The following is a 22,321-nucleotide window of genomic DNA, read 5'->3' as shown; positions in this document are numbered from 1 at the left end:
TAAGGATTTGTTAAAGGCAAATCGTGTTTAACTAACCAGATAGAGTTTTTTGATGAGGTAACAGAGGGTAGATGAGGGCAATGCAGTTGATGTGGTGTATATGGACTTTCAAAAGGCGTTGATAAAGTGCCGCACGGTAGGCTTATCATCAAGATTGCGGCCCTTGGAATAAAGGGGACAGTAGCAACAGTGGATACAGAATTGGCTAAAGGAAACAGAGGTAGTGGTGAACGGTTGTGTTTTGGACTGGAGGGAGGTGTACAGCGGTGTTTCCCAGGGGTCGATACTAGGACCACTGCTTATCTTGATTAATATTAATGACTTGGACTTGGGTGTACTGCGCACAATTTCAAAATTTGCAGATGACACAAAACTTGGAAGGGTAGTAAACAGTGAGGAGGATAGTGACAGACCTCAAGAGGATATAGACAGGCTGGTGGCAAGGGCGGACACGTGGCAGTTGAAATTTAACGCAGAAAAATGCGAAGTGATACATTTTGGTAGGAAGAACAAGGAGAAGCAATATAAACTAAAAGGGATACAGGAACAGAGAGATCTGGGAGTATATGTGCACAAATCGTTGAAGGTGGCAAGGCGGGTTGAGAAAGTGGTTAAAGAGTACAAAAGGATGGAAGTCATGATGAACCTTTATAAAACACTGGTTCGGCCTCAACTGGAGTATTGTGTCTAGTTCTGGGCACTGCACTCTAGAGTGCAGAAGAGATTTACTAGAATGATTCCAGGGATGAGGGGCTTTAGTTATGTGGATAGACTGGAGAAGTTGGGGTTGTTCTCCTTGGAACAGACAGTTGCGAGGAGATTTGATGGAGATATTCAAAATCATGAAAGGTCTAGCCAGAGTAGATAGAGAAACTGTTCCTGTTGGCGGAAGGGTCAAGAACCAGAAGACATAGATTTAAGGTGATTGGCAAAAGAACCAAAGGTGACATGCGGAAAAACTTTTTTACACAGCGAGTGGTTAGGATCTGGAATGCACAGCCCAAGGGGGTGGTGGAGGCAGATTCAATCATAGCCTTCAAAAGGGAACTGGATAAGTAATTGAAAGGAAAAAAAATGTGCAGGGCTGCGGGGATAGGGCGGGGGAGTGGGACTAGCTGGATTGCTCTTGCATAGAGCCGGTGCAGACTCAATGGGCCGAATGGCCTCCTTCCGTGCTGTAACCTTTCTATGATTTTATATGCCATGGCTAGTCATCATGATAAACATCTCCAGAGCTCATTCAAAAGAGAAGCATCTTAACATCTGTACAATAATATTCTATTTTAAGTTTTTTTTTTAAAAAGAATCTTTAAATCTATTCACCTCTTATGTGCTGTTCATCACTTATTTTCCTTCAGGTAGGGGATTACAATGGCCTGTCTTTAGACTGCTCCATGACTACCGTGAGTGGTGTTCCATGATTCAAGCCTCTACATTAACTCGAGCATCCTCTTCCCACCTACCAAATAATGGAACCTGTGCTGCAGCTGGCTAATTCACCTGAACAGGGCTAAGAAGTTAAATTAACAGGTAGACATGGAAGTCAAAGCCATGATCTTTTGGTTGTGAGTCAACACAGCCATTATTGAAAGGGTATTTGATTTCTACTAAGAATTATAATGTGCACAATGCATATTTTAGCTGTAGCCTTCACTGTCACAATAAATCACCAAAGTACTCTTACAGTTGATCATGCTGAAAGCTAAAAAAGGAAAAAAAAAATGGTTCATCTTCTGTAAAGCTGCAAACATAATGGCCTAGAAATTATTCTGCAAGCAGCGCAGGCCCAAACCTAGATGCCCGAGGATCATCGGAAATTGGCCCTCGAGCCTCATTGACATACTCGCTGCGAGCTGCTCACACCTCCAATGGCAGCCTGCCCCAGCGAACATATCAATGTTGGACTGGTAGCCACGCTGGCAACAGTCCTCAGGCAAGTCCTGGAAGGGGTGACTGAAATGGGTTATGGTGGGGGGTGGAGGGTCGATCACGACACCTGCTGCTGAAGAATCCTGAGCTTGGTAGGCACAACCACTGCCCTGCTCATTGCCAACTAATTTCTCAATAGGAGCCTTCAACAGGCGTTAAGCCCCTAACTTACATATTTAAGGGGCCTAACCCCTGTTTTAGGTGTCCACGAGTTTAGCGGTGGCACCAATGCCCGTGCAGATTGGACACAGGCTGCCCCATTGATAAATTGGTATTGTGTGTGTCCATTTTATGCCTGATAAACAATTTCTACCCCAATTTCTAGAATTAAACTTCTTTCACCAACAATAAAGTGCATTCACACAGGAGTACAAGCAATTATCGTGTACACTAAAGTGATGCATCACCTTCCCCACCTTATTTGGCGTTTTCAAAATAGGAACTTCACTTTCAGATCGCATTTTGTTTTCAATTTCTTCCCAGTTTCGGTCTTCATTCTTAAACAAAATTCTACAAACAGAAAGGGGTAAAATTTCACCAGTTTTAATATAAATGCTGCAAGTACAAAAAGAAGAAAACAGTAACAATTTATTTTTCCTTATTGTTCTTATTTACTTGTGATCAAAAGGTATTTTCCTTCTGACTTCCCGTTTTGTATTTGTAGATCAGCATCAAGTGCCTCATAAATAATCCTCCAAAATAACCTCATCCCAAACAACAGAGTTAGCTCAGAATTGTTATTTAATGGCTTAAACTGTACAAAACCATTGGTCTTTCCGTCCCTAGCACTTCACCAGTTAGAGTTATTTTCTGCCCTGTTGTCACGTGACAAGAGGTTTCACAGTACATGCACTACAATAGTTCCACAGGGTGAAAACTAATCCCCTTTACCACCCGACCCCCCCAATCCCGGCCCCCCAATTTGTTCACAGCAATTAGAAATATTCAGCAAGGCCTTGGTGAAATTTTCACCTGAAGCCCAGCCAGACAGAAAGGCCTATGCAGCGTAAAGATTCTTTAGATTCTAAATGCAGACAGTGTCATCATTAAATGATCAATTTGATGAGAGCAATGTGACATTTTTTAATCCAGAATTGTGTATTTTTAAAATATGCTCGTTATGTTAAACATGTTACTATTATTCGTATGCACTATTTTGATTGAAGAAGGAAAATGGTGGTTTAGTGGTGCTTGCACATTGTTGATCAGAAGTTTTCTTATCTGTCTAGAATGGAACTGGTTATCTGAGCCAATTAAGATTTTTTTTGTGACGCTTCTGAGGCCACATTTTCAGGTGTGATATCTTTGAGAAGTATAACACAAATGGAAGAATACTAACCAGTTAATTATACAGCTAACTGAGAAGAAAGTTGTTTGACGTGTTTTCAAATTGGATATTTTGCTGCAATTGTTTTGCAGTGAAGATCACTGTGCAGTTGGAGCACCCAATATATAAACAGACTTAAGCGCATACTGTACTGTGGAAATTCCTTTCGGATCTTTCAGTTACACCCATTGATTTTCAAAGGTGCAAATCAAAGATAAGCTCTATTGCAATACATTAGCAATTATGAAAACTGCTTATCTACCTAACTCAGTGCAACAGAAATAAATGGAACACCGCTCTTTGGTGCTCTGGAGACTTTGATGCAACAGCATTTCACAATTCTACGAACAATGGGAGGGTTGACTAGTAAACAGAATCATAGAATGGTTAGAGCATAGAAGGAGGCCATTCAGCCCATGCCGGCTCTTTGTAAGAGCAATCCAGTTGGTCCCATTCCCCCGCTCTTTCCCCGTAGCCCTTCACATTTTTGCTCAAGTATCTACCCAATTCCTTTTTGAAGACCACAATTGAATCTGCTTCCACCTCCCTTTCAGGCAGCACATTCCAGATCATAACTACTTGCTGCGTAAAAAAGTTTTTCCTCATGTCGCCTTTGGTTCCATTACCAATCACCTTAAATCTGTCCCCTCTGGTTCTCAACCCTTTCGCCAATGGGAACAGTTTCTCTTTATTTACTTTGTTTAAACCCTTCATGATTTTGAACACTTCTATTAAATCTCCTCTCAATTTTCTCTGCTCTAAGGAGAACAACCACAGCTTCTCCAGTCTATCCACCTATCTGAAGTCCCTCATCCCTAGAACCATTCTAGTAAATCTTTTCTGCACCCTCATATAAGGCCTTCACATCCTTCCTAAAGTGTGGTGCCCAGAATTGGAAGCAATACTCCAGCTGTGGCCGTACCAGTGTTTTATAAAGGTTCAACATAACTTCCTTGCTTTTGTACTCTATGCCTCTATTTTATAAAGCCCAGGATCCCGTATGCTTTTTAAAACCGCTTTCTCAACCTGCCCTGCCATCTTCAAAGATTTGTGCACATATACCCACAGATGTCTTTGTTCCTGCACCCCCTTTAGAATTGTACCATTTAGTTTATATTGCCTGTCCTCATTCTTCCTGCCAAAATATATCACTTTGTACTTCTCTGCGTTAAATTTCATCTGCCATGTGTCACCCATTCCACCAGCCTATGTCCTCTTGAAGTCTATTACTATCCTCCTTGCTGTTTACTACACTTCCAAGTTTTATGTCATCTGCAAATTTTGAAATTGTGCCCTGTACACCGAAGCCTAAGTCATTAATATATATCAAAAAAAGCAGTGGTCCTAGTACTGACCCCTGGGGAATACCACTGTATACCTTCCTCCAGTCCAAAACACAATCGTTACACATCAGGCCAGGTTGAATGCTTTGTTTAGCTGTAGCTTTTGTAATAAATTTGTTTAATAGATGCTTAATAGATGTCTTATGTAGATATACCATTACAACATTATAACATTCACTTTGAATATCACACAAGTACAAATATCCAGTTACTTTATTAAATATTCCATATTGAAATTTATAATGCAAAAACCATTAGTGACATCTATGGAGTGCATAACCTTCAGAATATTTGCCCTATTTACAACATGAGTTTATAATTAGAATTAATGTTTAGAGCACAGAAGGAGATCATTCTGCCCATCGCGTCTGTGGTAGTTCTTTGCTAGAGCAATTCAAAACTAATCCTACTCGTGCACTCTTGCATGTTACTAGATCAAAATTCCACTATGGGCTAAGGTTTGCGAAGTGACACACTTGGTATGGAGCCTCGATTGATAGGAGCGCCATCATCAGCACCCTGGCACTGAAATTAATCACTAGATAATTGCAAGCACCATAAACTGTGTAATCTGGTCTCTGCGCTCGATTCTCCATTCTGTGCTCCAGTTGTGTAAGGTTCCTCATTGAAAAATTTACTATCACTAGGTATCTCTCAAGGCATTAAATAATGGAGAGCCAGATAATATGATCTTAGTGCTTTATAACATATAACAAAATAACTGATTTACAGTGGACCAAAGTTGTAGGCTCAAGGCCAGGTCTAAACCACCAGGGAAAACAAATATGTGCGTGGGGTTAGAAATAAGGTGGCTAGAAGGGATAAAGGATAAACTGGGCAGGCAGACTGGGGCCTGAAATCAGGCTGCCACAAATGGGTCAGACAGGTAGGAGGGAGACATTAGAATGTATGGTATATCCTAACAATAAAGTAAAATCAGTACAGAACAAAAACACAATGTTCCTACATTAGAGGTGCTTCTCAGAATAATCTGGAAAATGTAAACAAGCTACAGACTGTTGTAAAAATACCAGATCCTAAATGAGATATACTGCTTTGTTCTAGCAGATTTATCTTCCTGTTTAGCTGCATTTTACACACACACTGGCAAAACCACTTTACTGGCTCACATTTCCTCAGCAGAAGATTTATGATTCTGTGCAAACTCAAGAAGGAGCAGATCTGTTCGAATTGATGTGGAAATCAATCATGTGCTAATCTGAGCTGCAGCAGCCCTTCAGAATCAATTATCTAAAGAAACTGAACAGCGCAAACACTTCTCCTGGAAACCTTTTAAAAAACAGTACATATATGGCATCTGCAACATTCACATCGGCCAACAAAATATTGCTCGCAGCACTGCACAAGTTGCATCCTCAGGCTTGCAGGTAATAAAAAAGGATTTTTAAAAATTCATTCTAGGGTGTGGCGTCACCAGCGTTTGCCAACCATAGTTGCCCTTCTGCTTGATATAACTGAGTGGTTTACTAGACCACTTCAGAGGGCAGTTATGTGTCAACCACGTTGGTGTGGGACTGGTGTCACATACAGGCATACCGGGTAAGGACAGCAGATTCCCTTTCCTAAAGAACATTAATTTGTGACAAACACACCAAATCTTATAGTAACATATATTTAAATGATTTTGAATTGTATTATCTCACTGCACAATCTAGCTTAAGCAACAGTAATTTTGAAATTCTGGCACAAAATTTAAATTTCTTGGTAAACTGATTATAAAATGATGATAGGCATTTCTATAGTACTCCTCACATGCAGAGATATATCTCAAAACACTTCACAGGACAGTGAACCCAAAAAGTAGAAAATGAGAAGGAGGAAGGGCGAGAGAGAGGCTGGGCAGCAAAAAGCATAATCAAAAAGAATGGTCTGAAGGAGAGCTGCAGAGGACGGTGATTGAAGCAACAGCAGTGGCGCAGAAAACAAAACTGTTGGGAGGAGTGGAGGGACCTACGGTTGGAAGAGATTGTACAGGCATGGAGGGCCAAGGTCACAAAGGGATTTGCAGGCTAGGAAGATGATTTTAAAGTCAATTCACCTGGGCTCTGAGAAGATGGGTTGATGGATTTATGGGCCTTGGTACAGGTAAGAATATGTATGAGTCATAATATTGGGAAGAGCTTTAGTTATGAAGGCCAGCAAGGTGATAGAGAAGTTGGGCCTTAAGCTAATAAAGGTGAGGATAAAGTATTGGCAGCGGGGAGGGGGGAATGGGCAAAAGAGGTAGAGAGACTGAAGCAGACAATATTTTGAAGGTGAAGAAAGCAATGTTGGTCTCAGAGTAGATGGCTGGAGAGAAATCTGACCGCAACATCAAGCAGTGCAGCAGGTTCTGCATCTCTGGGCAGTTTGGGAGGTTGATGGGAGTCAAGGCCAGAAATGCATAAGTGCTTGTGGGAGCCACAAGAGGATAGCTTCTGTTTTGGCGATAATCAACAGGAGGGATTTTTAGCTCCTAGAGGTCCCAATATCCGACAGACAATTGGAGAGAGTGGCAACCGCCTTCGGGATGATGGAGGGGGAGAAGAGATAGAGCAGAGCGTCATAAGAATACATGTGGAAGCTGACCCTTCCAGTTGATTTTGCCAAAATATAGCGCTTTAATTTAAAAATAAAATATTGAAGGAAAAAAAACATTATCAACTGACAAGGTAAATGACACCATTTATCAAAGACAAGTATCTTCAACGTGACTCCACGAGATTTTGGCATATATTTGATCCATTAACATGGTAAACTAATTGTCTGTATTGTTGCTATAATCTGCAGTATTTTGACAAAGCTTCCCATAAAATCTAGATTCATGACCAATTTTATGTACTAGAGAGCAAAATACGAGGGGAGATAGAGTAAGGAAAAGATTTTTGACAAATGTCCTGCTGATATTTGCATATTACTGTGCATATAGGCTAATGTTGTCAAACTTTAACATTTTGTACACTTGATGTTGAAATTTCTGAGGCAGAATAACTGTTAAACCGTACACACGGGTTGTCTGGAGTGCGGTTTTGATTTTTAGCTGCTAAGATGGAGCTGTGCATTACCTGGCCAGCAATTTGAGGCTGCTGCTCAATGGCTTGTTTGGGAAAGTGCTCTAAATGAGGTAAATTAGAGGCTAACTGCTTTTGCCGAGAGATGAGTTTTCTCTTCTTCAAGATGGTCATTACTTGGCATTTATGTGGTGCAAATTGCACCTGTCAGTCCAACCTGGATATCCAGGTCCGGCTGTAGGCTAGCCTGGGCTGCTTCATTATTGGGGGAGTTGTGAATGGAGCTGAGCATGGAAATCAATGAAAATCCCAATCCAGACCTAATGACACAGGGAAGTTTATTCAAGAAGCAGCTGAAGGTGGTTGGGCCGAGGATGCCTGCTGAATGATTCCTGCAGTGACGTCGTGGGGCTGCAGAATTGGCCTCCAACAATCAAAACCATCTTCCATTATGTCAGGTATGACTCCAGACACTGGAGGTTTTCTCTTTGAACCCCAATGATCTCGTTTTTGCTGGAGCTCCTCAGTGCCATACTGAGTTGATTAAGGGCAGCTTTCACCTCTCCTCCGGCATTAAGTTGTTTCAGCCTTGGATCAAGACTATAATAACGTCTGGGGCCAAGTGGTTCTGGCAGAACCTGAGCTTAACATTGGTGGGTAGGTTATTGATGTTACTTGATGGTCCCATTGATGACTCCTTCCATCACTTTACTGATTATTGGGAGGAAGTTGATAGGGCAGTAGTTGGCTGGATTAGATTTATCCTGTATTTTGTGGATAGGACATACATTGGCATCTACCCAACAAGATTGCCTGTGTCATACCTGTAGGTTGTTGCGCAGAAGCAGCTAGCTCTGGTACACAGGTCTTCAACACTACAGCTGGGGTGTTGCCAGGGCTCACAGCATTTCCTATGTCCAGTGAATTCAGCCACTTTTTAAATGTCACATGGAGTGAAACAAATTGGCCGGATGCTCATATCTATGGTGATAGGAACCGCAGGAGGAGGCCAAACAGGATTGTCAACTCGGCACTTTTGGCTGAAGACACTTGTGAAGTCTTAAGTAACACAGTAGTAAACATAGGAACAGAAGTAGGCCATTCAGCTCCTCGAACCTGTTCCACCTATGAGATTCATGGCTGATCTGTATCCTGACTCCATCCACCCGCCGTGTCTCCATATCCCTTAATACCATTGGCTAGCAAAAATCTATTGATCTCAGATTTAAAATTATTAATTGAGCTAGCATCTACTGCTTTTTGTGGGAAAAAGTGTTCCACACTTCTACCACCCTTTGTAAGAAGTGTTTCCTAACTTCTCTCCTGAATGGCCTGGCACTGATTTTAAGGTATTGTCCCCTTATTGTAGACTCCCCCACCAGCAGAAAAAGTTTCTTTCAATCTACCCTATCAATTCCTTCAAAAATCCTAAAAACCTCAATCTTAGCCTCGTCTCTTGCATTCATGTGCTAGGTTCTGCCATTATTGAACATGGAGTAGTTTGTGGAGACTCTTCCTCCCCTTAGTTTCCAAGTTGTCCACCACCATTCTAGATTGGATATGGTAGGGCTACAGATCTTTGCTCCGATTCATTCATTGTGGGACCACTAAGCTCTGTCTATAACCTTCTGATTTTCGGTTTAGCATGAAGGTAAGCCCGTATAGCAGCTTCACTAGGTTTTTACCTCATTAGAGCTGCTCCCCACATGTCCTCTATTTTCTAAACTGCACCAGGATTGGTCTCCCAGTTTGATAGTGATTAAGGAATGAGTGATGTGTTGGACCATTAAGTTACAGATGATGATGATATCCAATGCTGCTGCTGCTGTTGGTGCACAAAGCCTCATCAATGGCCTGTTTTACACTACTAGATCTGTCTTTAGTCTGTCCCATTTTGCACAGTACCACATCACATAATGGAATGTCCTCACTGTGGAGATGAGACTATGCAGTGGTGATTCCCCCCAATGCTATCATGAACAGATGACTGGTGAGGACAAGACAAATGGAAGGTTACTTCCTCATTTTGGTTCTTTCACTCTGTGACACAGGCCCAATCGGTCAGCTACATCCTTCAGGTCTTGGCCAGCTCACTCAGTGGTGGTGCTACTGAACCACTTTTGCTGATGGACATTGATGTCCCCTATCCATTCTATGCCCTTGCTTCCTTTAGAGCTTTCTCCAAGTGATATTCAATATGGAGGAGTACTGATTTTTCAGTTAATCACAGAAGGTCTCCTTGGTCTTGTTTGACCTGAAACCAGAGGTCCAGGGCCAATGTTGAGGACTTGTAGGACCATTCTGACCTGACTCTACACTACTGTGCCCTCTCCTCTGGTGGGACAGGATGTACCCAGGGATGCAGATGGAGGAGTCTGGGATGTTGGCTGACAAATTTCCAAACTTGGGAACTGATCCTCAGATAGTTAGTGAGGAGGATTTTGCAGGTTCAACTGGGCTGAGACTGCCTAAGTTTTGCCCTAATGCAATGCTTGGGTCATTGCCAATAGGTTTATTTTTTTTTTAAAAAGATATTTATTTGAACTTGTTAGTAATGGTTTACTAAACCACTTCAGAGAGTAGGACTGAAGTCATGTGTAGGCTGTACCGGGTAAGGATGGCAAGTTCCCTTCTCTGAAGAACATTTGCGAACCAATCTGGCCAGCCCACAGATTACCAGATTTAGTGAATTCATAGTCCATATAAATGAGTTCCTCTATCAATACAGTGTAGCTGCTTTTGCAGTTTGAGACTAGGATTAAGTACTGATCAATTATCATACTTTTAAAATTTCCCTCTTTTTAAAATCAAATCTTCTTTTTGACTAAAATTTATTTTTCACTATTTTAAACAGGTTTAGAAAAAAAAAATCTTTGTTGAAAGGATGGTAAACATTTGAAATGATGCAACGAGCAAGGTAGTGAAAGTGGTGGTGGGCCTTCTCCTTGAACTGCTGAAAAACTTGTGGTGATGTTGCTCTGACAATGGAGTTAGGTAGGAAATTTCAGGATATTGACCTAGCTGACAAGACAGTTTGCACTTTGTAAACACTAAAAAGATTAAATATGACAAAGTTCCTAGCCAGACTAACTGGTCACCAGGAATTTTTTAAAGACTTCCTCTTTGAGGTGGTCTGACGCCACTTGCCAAAATTCAATCTGGCCAATTTATAACCCACCCAAGTCTTAATGTAGTTTGTGTTGATAGGATGCTAAAACCCTTCATCATCAATGCAAACCACAGTGTAACTGGTCTGTAAATGTCTCCCTCTTCACTCTTTCTCTCTCCCATTAACAAGAAAAAATATGTAAAGTTATCTCATTACCTGATCTTCAGAGCAGTTTTCTCCATTGCATGCCTTATCTTTTGTGACAGCTGGGATACAGAGGTCAGCATCAAACTGTCTAAAACTGCCTAAAAATATAAAACACACATCAATGAAGGAATATGGTTATAATGTCACCATAGAAAACAGAATACAATACATATTTCATTACAAATGCAACTGGAGTTCTACTTCTGTATTACATTAGATCAGACATATTTTTCATTTGAGTAACATCACTAGCTCTGTTGGTACTCAAAGATGCAATTAGAAAATTAAGAGAATATCGCCAAAGGTGATAAGATAGATAGGCATTCTTGCAATTTCCCACTAGGATTATTCAGATCTCTGCTGTGGGTTAACAAAAAACAATGCCGAGTATACACAACAACTTGTATTTAAAATATCCCAAAGTGCCTCACAGAGCACCAAAATGAAATGTAACCAAAAATGAATGCCAGGTCAAAGGAGGAAATAATAGAAGGGGTGACCTAACACTTGGTCAATGTGGTGGATTTTAAGAAGGACCTTAAAGGATAAGAGGGAAATAGAGGAGGAGGGGTTTAGGGAGGGACTTCCAGAGTATGGGGCCTAGACGCCTGAAGGTCCAGCCAGTGGTGGGGCAAAAGGGGGGGGGGGGGGGGGGGAGACACACAAGGCCAGTCAGAGGAATGAAAATTTCAGGGGTTGTAGGCCAGAGGAGATTACAGAGAAAGGGAGGGGTGAGGTCATGAGATTTAAACATGAGGATGACAATTTTAAATTGGAGGATCGGGAACCAATGTAGGTCAGCAAGGACTTGGGTGATTGGTGAGTGGGACCTGGTGCGGGATAGGATATCGGCAGTAGAATTTTCAATGTGCTTAAGTTTAGCAGGTGGAGGATGGAAGGTCGGCCAGGACAGCATTGGAATAGTTGAGTCTGGAGGTGACAAAGGTTTGGATGAGGGTTTCAGCCACAATTGGGCTGGGGCATAGGCAGATGATATTACGATGTGGAAATAGGCAGTATTTGTGAAGGGGTGTATATGGAGTTAAGCAATAATTTCTTATCTCCTATTTAAAAAGGATCAGGAAACATTTTCTCACACAAAGGATAGTGGAAATCTGGAACACACTGCCAAAAGAGTGTGGATGCTGTGTCAATTGAAATTTTCAAGATTGAGATTAACAGATTTTTGTTAGGTAAGGTGATCAACGGATAGTGAGAAAAGGTGGGCAAATGGTTGAGGTACAGTTCTGCCATGATCTATTAGAATGATGGAACAGGCTCAAGGGGCTGAATGGCCTACTCCTGTTTCTATGTTCCTATGATGCAAGGACCATTTTTCTTAAGATGAATTGGTGCAATTCTTACTTCGTCCCTACTCCATGTCTTCCTTTTTGTAGCAGCCTGATCAGCAGCTTCTAAGATCAGAGACCTGGGGTCACTTGGTCTGCCATTTCCAGCTGGTGGTTTTATACATGGTACTGGAGGGATTTTTCTAAAGTTTAAACTTTCATCAAAAACACGATCAACCAACTGATCAGGAAAAAAGTACAGAAGATAAAGGTTATTGCACCTCCTTTTATATGAAAAAAGATACACATTAGTCTGCATTCCACTAGCTAACAGAATTCAGAGGTGTTTCTGGAGCCAAAATCATCTAAAACTGATTCTTCTAGTTTAAAGACATGTAAATTTATCTTGTGTTTATATTTTGCACCAGAAAAGTCTGAAGGATTTCATACCAACTTCCCCCACCCTTACTCCCACTCCCACACCCACGCCCCCAGGTGTCAGCTGCCCTGCATATAGCCAGCAACAATGTCTGGCATCGGAGATAAAGGTATTGCAACACACCTACAATTTATCAGAAGTCCAAACTCTTATTAAACAGTACTTACACCAATTTCTGTTTGTATTAAGTGGACAGCAGGATCACTTTTCTGGTTCTCCAAACTTTTCCAGTTAACCTTAGCAGTGAAACTTGCACTGAACGTTGACTTAATGACTACTGCTAGTTACATTCAAAATTTTGTTTTTACCAAAAATATAATAAAATTGAACTTTTATATCCAAATAGTTCAGTAAATAGAAATGGGCATAATTGCACTTTTCTACTCATGGAAAAAAGTGAATTGATGCTGGGTAATGGAAAGATATTTTATCTTGGCCAGCTGACCCAATGACTGCTCAGCACAAGTCTCACTATATTTAGACCGTCAAATGCAAAATATACCAAGAAAACTGAAAAAGGATTGATTTTTGGTATATAGGTCCATATACAATAAATTACAGTGCTATATTACAAGTTTCCAGGAAAAATTTGCTTTAAACAGTCAACATTTAAAAGTAATTCTCATTATTTCCCAAATTCCTTCTGTGGAAAAAATTGTCAAAAAATTCCAAAAAGTGAAAGTGAGTTATGCAATCTTAAATGGTTTGAGAATTTTTTAAAAAGTATATATTTGTCCAGTTTATAATCATATTATTTAGCAGAATTAATAAGCAGTCCAGACGGTAGCTTATATGAACAATAAGCCATTGGTGGGTCACACTTGTATAAAAAATGTAATACTTTTGAGGAATTAAATCTCCACTTTAACAGTCATCTAAGATTACATCTGGAACGCAACATATTGCACAGACCAAGTGACAACAAGTACAAACACACCAAGACACATGCTCCTGTATTTGATTCTGGAATTCTATTCTCAGAAATGCAATTGCAATCCACAGGCCGTTGAAGAATTGCTGTTGCAAAGCAGGATTTAAAAATCAATAATAGTTCAGACGTGAACAAGGTTTGCAATTTTTTATGGTTTTGCATAATACTTTTGTTTGCAGAATAAGGTAATGTGCAAGAGTACAAGGGCAAATTCTAACCTCTGTTAGAATCTGCCTTTGCATTCTTGCACATAACCATTAAAAAAAACCTTTTAGTACTGCAAATGCCAAATTAGGTCAAAAAGGCTAGGACCCCAAATAGTCGCCATCAGGATTGGGAATGTGCATCATGGAGACTAAAATTTAAAGCATACTTTTAATTTAATTCAAAATATTAACTTTACAATTCCATTGCAAAATAGGGAATTTGGCTGCTTTATTACTGCAATCTGTAGTTTATTATGTGAAATATTTTGAGAAATTTTCAATGTGAAAAGGCACTATATTTTAGCACTATTATATAACCAATTTAAAAGGAAAATATTACGCAAAACAGTCAACAAGATTTCGACAACTTGATGACATCCTATAAGGAGCCAACACTCTTATAAATGGTAAGATGAATAGTTAAACTAATTAGTGATGGAAAAGACAAAACAGATATATCTAATGTTCAAATGTTAATACAAAAATACGATAAACACTTTTCAATTTTCTAACTTTTCACTTGAGCAACTATTGAAATTTAGTTTTAAAAAGTTCATGTTGTACAGCAATTATTCAAGAAATTAGTGTAATTGCACATGAACAAATGTCCATTAAATAACTGAACCAAATAGCCAGGAAAAGCCCAGAAAAATGAAATGTATTTATAGTAGCCAGGATGGAAAGCTAGAACAAAAAAGAAATAAAAAAGCAAGAACCTTAGGCATTCCTCCATGAAGGTCTCCTACCTCTTCCCTTGTGTCAATGGTTGAACCAGGGGTGGTGGCAGCAGTGCTTACTGTGGTACTAGGGGCAGTGCCCGATGAACTCACAGAATCTATCTCACCTGCCACGTCATGGATTTCACGAGCAAGGATGGCCAGATCCTTGGCCAGATCTTGACTGATCCTGTTCATGAGAAAAGAAGTGCACACCAAATCCTGAAAAATTACCCATTACACGATTAGCAGCATTAACATTTAATATATATATTTTTTTAAATCGCAGATCAGTTCGATTTTCAGAATTGCTATACTCAATTGAATATAGGGCAACTTTGGACTGTTTTTCCACAGTGGCTGGCCCTCCTACACACACAATTTGTACATTCCAATTTGAACTAGGAGGAAAACATTTTCCCAGATTAACATAGGAACAGGAATAGGCCATTCAGCCCCGGAACAGAAGTTGGCCATTTAGCCCCTTGAGCCTGTTCTGCCATTCAATGAGATCGTGGCTGATCTGACCACTTTCCAAGTACAGTCCCATTATTTCTCAAAGTGTCTGTGGCCTCACAGCAGGTCATTTTGTTATTCATTTAGAAGAGGCTACATTACACACTAAGTACAGTCGTTCTCATTCTTTGAAAGAAGCTTAAGCTCCACACATAGTTAGTAACTGCCATCCCATGAGGGAGGTTGTCTTTTAAGAAAATTCTGCCAAGTGATTTCCTCTCCACTATGCTGAACATCGAAATATAACAAAATTGGTACAAAGAAATAATGGTAGTAAATCAGAGCTCTGAGCAGTGTTAAATCATAAAGAGAACAAGAACTAGGCTAGCAGGAACCATGTATACAGAAGCTGAAGATCTTTCAAAGAATGAGGTATACCAAGTTTGGAACACAGAAACAATGAAGGATTGGTTATCCTGCAAACTGCCGCTCCCTGGATGTTATACATTCCTGCTGTAGGTACAAAATAATAGTTTGAAATAGTGGTCCTACACCAAGCCAGTGGGCAAATGCATAAAGTCGATGGTGTAAGCCTTCAGAGTAAAGATTTTCCTTGATGCCGAGAGTAATAACCGATTGCTGTATATCTCAGCTGCTTTAATCTGGTGCATTCAAGGTCAAACAGAAGTTCAGGATATTGTGGTGCCAGACCATATTAAATCAGGGTCAGCAAATCTTCCCTTTACAGATTCCTGAGGGGCCAATCAACACTAAGTGGTCCAACAACCAGTGTTCCTGAGCTAGTAACAGGTGACTAGAAGGACCAACACTGTTTCCTCTCAAATTTTGAGAGTCATTTGTTCTATGAAGGGACAAGGAGGAAGGAAGGACGGGGATCTCTGCTGCCGGAGCATTGATGTATCGTTTAGTGCCATAGCAGTAACATCCTAGAATTTAGAGCAAGCCTACAGGAGCCTCTGGTTGCAGAATGCTGCTATAAAGGTTCACCTTCAGATAGCCCGAGCTATTAAAAGTGGCACTGATTGACCGAATGGAGACTTCACTGATGCAGTTGCATTTTCTCCCAATAGGAGTACTGCAACCTCATTTTGCACCCCTGAAAAGTTCTGGATTCGAAGTTCAGACTGCACCAGTGTAATATCTGCAGTGCACGATCCCTGCTGGATTAGTGGAACACTGTTGAATTTTTGGTCCAGACCTTCAGGGACTGCTTTATTCTTGGTTCCTGAAGTAGTTCTTTACTATCTCCGCTCAAATCTGTTTATGTTCCATAACTGTACGAAGGATCCAACACTCCCTGTATTCAGGCTCCTCTTACTACCCCAAGAGGGAGATGGTCATCATGGCTACTGTTGGAGTCAAATATATATGGGTTTTTGCATGGTCAACCTACTAAATCTGGGGAATTTGCCCATTTCACAGAAAAAGTAGACCAGTAGATGAATTTCATATATTTTTTTGATCTTGCCTTTTGCTTTACAAAGATCAAAAATCAACGAAAGATCAAATTAATGGATCATATTGTCTCTGCTACAAATTAGGATGGCAGAATTTTATGCTCACAGGTGACCGTCAGAATTAATTTGGGGTAAAATATAACTGGAATTTTTTATTTCAGTGATTGAGGGGGCACGGTAGTTTAGTGGTCAAGATACTGGACTAGTAATCTGGAGTCTGAATAATAATCCAGAGAGCGTGAGTTCAAATCCAACGGTGGCAGTTTCAGAATTTGAATTCAGTTTTTAAAAGTCTGGAAATAAAAAGCCGGCATCAGTAAAAGGGACCGTGAAGCTGTTGGATTGTTGGAAAAGCCCAACTGGGTCACAAATCCTTTAGTGGAAACCTGCCATCCTTAAGACCTACTGTCCTTACCTGGTCTGGCCGACATGCGATTCCAGTCCCAGCCAAACGTGGTTGACTCTTAACTGCCCTCTGAGGTGGCCTAGCAAACCACTCAGTTGTATCAAAGCCACTGTCAGCGGTTCAAGAAGAGGCCCACCACCACCCTTTCAGGGCAACTAGGGATGGGCAATAAGGAGGATATGGGTGTCTTGTCAGTGACACCCATATCCTCAGAATGAATAATAAAATTACAAAAAAGAGGCACGCTCAGTTTTAAATTTTTTAAATATTGGAGGGATTCAGTGATGCAGTGGGATACAACTTATTACTTTACCAGAGTTTAAATCATACCAGACTGACGGGATAAAAGTCTCAACTCTGTTCACGGCAAAAAAAAAGTAACAAAAAAATTCACTTTTAAAAACTGAATTCAATTTCTGAAACTGCCACCGTTGGATTTGAACTGATGCTCTCTGGATTATTATTCAGACTCTGGATTACTAGTCCAGAATCTTAACCACTACACTACCGTGCCCCCTCAATCATTGAAAAAAACATTCCAGTTCAGATAGGCTATTAAGGTGACTTGTGAAAATGGAAAAATTCAAACAGATATTGGGTGGAGGAGGCGAGGCGGGGCGGAGGCTTTAATGTTCTGAAATTAAGTTGAAAGACAAAAAAAAAAATCAGTAACGCATGCTACTCTAATACAGGCACTCATATCATGTGGTTCAATAACCTATAACTGCTATATTTTTCTTCCTTGCTTTAATGACAGTCACTTCAATATTCCTGGAGAAAGAGTCATTACTGGATTTTTTTTATAGCACAGATTTCACAACTGAAAAAGTTGCATTATTATGTCCATATAACCTGGGAAATGCTGTGAGTGATGTTAAAATAAATAGACTAATGTCTGTTTAAAAAGTGGAGAGAGAAATTCATTAGGAACAAATTAAGCATTCGAATGATAGCATCTTCTGAATTAGCCAAAACACAATCACAACAGTCTAATATTTCATAGAAAACTTTGGCAGCTAAATCAAGGAGATTAAAAATTCCTACAGTGTAGGTAGAATATATATATTTTTAAACAAAGTACTGTAGCCATATGGGAAATACCATATTTTCCTGCCATAGTTTTTTTTCTTTTCATTTATAAAAGTTAAATTAGGATCTTCTATGAAATGGACTTCACATTTACACAATATATAATTTTGTAGTCTTGAAAGTAGGTTTTGCATCTCAGTATTATGTTTCAAAATTATGTTTTAGCCTCCAGTTGGCTCAATGGGTAACAGGTGTGGTTCTGAACCATGCACATAGCAAAAAAACTTCCAAATTTAATCAATGGCTGTGGAGATGCTATAACTGGCCTCAGGAAAAAAAAAGTAGCACTGGCCAGAATTTTCTCCCAATGATTGCTATTCAGCGTACCCTGCTGGAAATGTATGCCTGTAAATGTCAGATAAAGACAAGATCCGGCTTAGCTGTGACAGTGACCACGCTCAATGAGCTCAGTTACAGTAACTGTTCATGCCAACATGTATAAAATGGCTATGTAGCTAAGGTATCAGTGGGACATTACTGTCCATGGAATCATACCCTAACTTGGAATTGTTACATTCAGGAAATGAGGGATTGCAGGGCAGGGAAAAAGAGAAAAATTGTAGAAACTTTGAAAAAGAATTCGGGACTAAGTCTCAATTAATAATGGCTCATTGGTTCAAAAAATAAAAATAGAAAAAAACAACAGTTCAAATTAGAACACTGCAATATATAATTACATCCCAAAGTTCATTAACAAAATTAGAACACAGAACACCTACTTTGATATTGAAAGATACCTGGCAATTTCCTCACTGTGAGCAGTCCAGTCTCTTATGTAGTCATCCTGCTCCTTCATCTTGTTTTTCAGGAGCATGTTGGTTGATGATGTTACATTACTGTTCTGTAGTTTAGTGCTCCTCAGTGCTGTACTGGCTCGTAAGCGGGTATGTTTGGGTGAACTACGATTTGACCCAAATTCATCTTCGGAAGTTGAAGCGTAATCAGTAGGGAACCGCCTCCATCTTGGACCTTGCAAAACAACTAAATGTATAAGCAACAAGGACAATTTTGATAGACGAGTGTACAAAAGGAAATAAGCGTTCAAGGCTAATGCAGTTACAAATAACTCTGCCCAGTTTAATCATGGAACTGTAAGATTTCAAAATATCCCCAAAAATACTTCAAAAAGGAACCAAAACCTATTTAGGTATCATGGCATACAACATAAAATACAAATTATGCAAGGATATTTTTCACATTTAATGTGACAATGAAGAGAAAATTAGATGATACAAAAATAAAAAAATCTTCTCTACCACTTTTTTTAAAAAAAGCAACACTTTTCTGTCCAGAGAAGATAGGAGTCTCTCTTTTTAAAAAAAAAAGTAGCAAAGGCACTGATGTAAACAGTTAACTTAGTTAACTTACTTTAATACAATAGTATGTACAGATTGTTCGTTCTTTGATTTGACAAATTACCATAAGTTCTTACAAGAACTGCTGGGACGTTTACCTGATGGAGAACTGTGCCCTGCTGTTGATGTTTTGTTTTTAGAAGAATCAGGCATTCTTGAAATGCTATTAGCACGAAGTCTGGCAGAAAATTTGCTATCCATTGTCGACGTGCCACGCACGTTACTCCGAGTGGAGGAGTCTCCACCTCGACTAACATTACTCCTGGTCATTGTTGCTTCAGAGTCACTACGAGCCGATATGGAACCCAGCCGGTTGCGACGTGGTTGAGCAAGGAGATCTAACCTAGAGGGAGTTTTTCTGCCTGAGGGTGGCTTTGATGTAGTTGAACTGGTTGTAGATACTTCAGATACTACTGAAATTTTATCCACATCCACCAGTTCATTATCTGATACATCACCAAGACGTGCCCTACGTAAAGTGGATGCTCTGGTTGGCCGAGGCTTGGGTAAGGTGGTTGACTTGCTAGTTGAGCTAATAGCAGTAGATTTTGCCTTTGATAATTTATTGCCCTCCAGTTTGGAATGTAACAGTTCATCTGTGGATGTAAATGATGTCCGCCCTTGTGACCGGCTGGAATAGGTCTCTTGATCTGAAGAAAGAAAATCAGAAAGAGTGGACTGAGGTAAGCTTGATGTTTGGTCATCATCTGTTAAGTCAAAAGAGGCCTGTCTTGCTCTTCCAGTGGTTTGCATAGGTCTGCGAGGTTCTGATCTAATAGTAGGGTCTGAAGCACGACCTTTGGTTTTTCTGTCTGCAAGTTTATCTCTAGCATTGGTTGCAATAGTCCTAGACTGATCCTTAGATGGAGATTTTGTGAAGCTCTTCTCCTTGTGAAGGTTACTCAGAGTTCTTCGCTTTTGAAGAGACTTCTTTTCTGCATCTCCACTAACTAAGCTAATAGTACTAGCTGTGTCAACATCTGATTCAGGCGAAATGGAATCATCCCTGTGGTAGCTTGGGGTTTCAGCTCCTCCATCCAGCTTGTTTTCATCCTTCAGTTTTGCCTCAAGATAAGCCATCACTGCCTCTGTATCCTTCAACAAAATAGTAGTGTCGCTGGTGGAGTCCGTCCCAATAGAATTACTTCCCTCTCTGCTCCGTGTGGTTGTATATGCATCGCCAGGTGACCCAGACTGCCTACTAATACGAGGTATAAGCTCTAAAGGTACATTACTACTCGGTTTTTCTATGGTGAAGCTTCCCTGTCTGACCAAAGGCCTGGGAGAATCCTTTTTTTCTGTGTCTCCACCTTTAGGGGCATGTCTTCTGACAAGCTCTTCTGACTTCTTCCGTTTTTCTTCAGTTTGAACCTCTGCTTTTTCCAAAGTGCTTGTGGCAGTGGCTTGCTTAGATTCCCGCACTTCATTAGCTTTCGGTGAGGCCACTTGTCTTGCTGACACTTCTCTGCTTTTGTCAGCCAGGTTAGCAGTACTAACTAGGGGCTTACTGGAAGACGTTGTTTTAGAAGAGCTCCGCTGGTACAAACTCGCTTTATGGCCCTGCTGTTGAGTTTTAGGTGAAGGTTGCCTTGCTGCTGATATTGCCTTGACAGTCTCAGCTTTCACTTTAGTAGGCGGAGTACTGGACTGAAACACTGCACCTTCCTTGCTGCTCATTGTTTCACTGCGAATATCTCCAGCACTGTCAGCTTTGATAGTGGAGCCATCTGTTGACCAGTTTGTCTTAGAAATGCTACTAGCGTGCTCCTTTTGTCTGTCTTTCTGGTGAGGTGGAGTTGTAGTTTCTTTCTCAGGAAGCTCAGTGTCTTGTTTTTCATCTATTTCACGTCTTGTTTTTGCCAGGTTTAAAGTAAGGGGAGCTTTTGATCTTAGGCCCTCAGCCGTTTTATCCTCTGTTGGAAGCTGTGGAAGTGTTCTTCTCTTTCTCTCACCCACATTGGCTGATGTAGTTTCTGATGTGGTTGATGCACTTTTTGCTGAGATACCAGATTCACTGATGTCTGCATCTAACAAAAGAAAAACTCATTTTACACTGCAATGAACATAACTTTTTTTTAAAAAAAAAGGAAAGCCAGTCTCAGAAAGAGTACCTTCAATTTCACTTCCCCTTCCCAGCCCACAGAACACTGCAATTTATCGTCTCCCCTCTCAGTGGGATGATGTCAGCAAGTGTCTTTGTTGGAAATCTACAAATTAGTATCTGGACTAATCCTGGTTACTAATCAGGAGGCATGGGAATCAAGAAATTTAGTAATAGCCCAGCACAAAACAGCAGCTGATTTAACCCTTGGAATAATCAATCGGTATGTAAAGAAGAGAACATTATATGAATCATCTGCAAAATAAAATTTTCTGCACTGGTCACGACTGGTATCTACATTGTGATCAATCATTCTTCCTACCAAGATGCATTACTTCACACTTTTGTGTTAAATTTCATCTGCCATGTGTCTGCCCATTTCACCAGTCTGTCTATGTCCTCCTGAAGTCTATCCTCCACATTGTTTACAACATTTCCGAGTTTCGTGTCATCTGCAAACTTTGAAATTATACCCTCTATACCCAAGTCGAGATCATTAATATGTATCAAAAAAAGCAACGGTCCTAACACTGACCCCCGGGGAACACCACTGTACAGTCTGTAGCTAACAGTCTCTGGTAAGGGACTTTATTGAATGCCTTCTGGAGGTCCATATAAATAATATCCATAAACATTCCCCTGCCAACTACTTTAGTCACCTCTTCAAAAAATTCAATCAGATTCATCAGGCATGACCTACTCTTTACAAATCCATGCTGGCTCTTTCTGATCAGCTGAAAATTTTCAAGGTGTGCAATCACTCTATCCTTAATTATGGACTCTAGTGGTTTCCTGACAACAGATGTTAGGCTAACTGGTTTATAATTCCCTGGTTTCCCCCCTCACCTTTCTTAAATAGCAGAGTGACACGTGCAATTTTCCAATCTACAGGAACGGTTTCTAATGGTTTCCGTCGTGTCATGCTGACA

General features: G+C 40.3%; 1 protein-coding gene across 6 annotated transcripts in view; it reads right to left on the bottom strand.

Annotated features, from left to right (window-relative positions):
* The window catches only part of cep170aa (centrosomal protein 170Aa), a 116,719-nt gene that overhangs the window by 13,597 nt on the left and 80,801 nt on the right, over positions 1-22,321 (bottom strand). For 3 of the 6 annotated variants that reach the window (XM_067988656.1, XM_067988661.1, XM_067988657.1), the window contains 6 exons: positions 19,390-21,318; positions 18,656-18,905; positions 14,508-14,697; positions 12,292-12,456; positions 10,936-11,024; positions 2,346-2,439 (listed from right to left, as the gene is read on the bottom strand). In XM_067988656.1, the coding sequence (XP_067844757.1) occupies positions 2,346-2,439; positions 10,936-11,024; positions 12,292-12,456; positions 14,508-14,697; positions 18,656-18,905; positions 19,390-21,318 (2,717 nt within the window). The remainder of the gene's footprint in view (positions 1-2,345; positions 2,440-10,935; positions 11,025-12,291; positions 12,457-14,507; positions 14,698-18,655; positions 18,906-19,389; positions 21,319-22,321) is intronic. The other 3 variants (XM_067988662.1, XM_067988660.1, XM_067988658.1) reach the window with 3 other exon arrangements.

Source organism: Heptranchias perlo, chromosome 8, assembly GCF_035084215.1.
Source record: "Heptranchias perlo isolate sHepPer1 chromosome 8, sHepPer1.hap1, whole genome shotgun sequence".
Classification (NCBI taxonomy): Eukaryota; Metazoa; Chordata; class Chondrichthyes; order Hexanchiformes; family Hexanchidae; genus Heptranchias; species Heptranchias perlo.
Note: the sequence above shows the minus strand (reverse complement) of the source record. Positions and strands in the feature narration are given on the sequence as shown.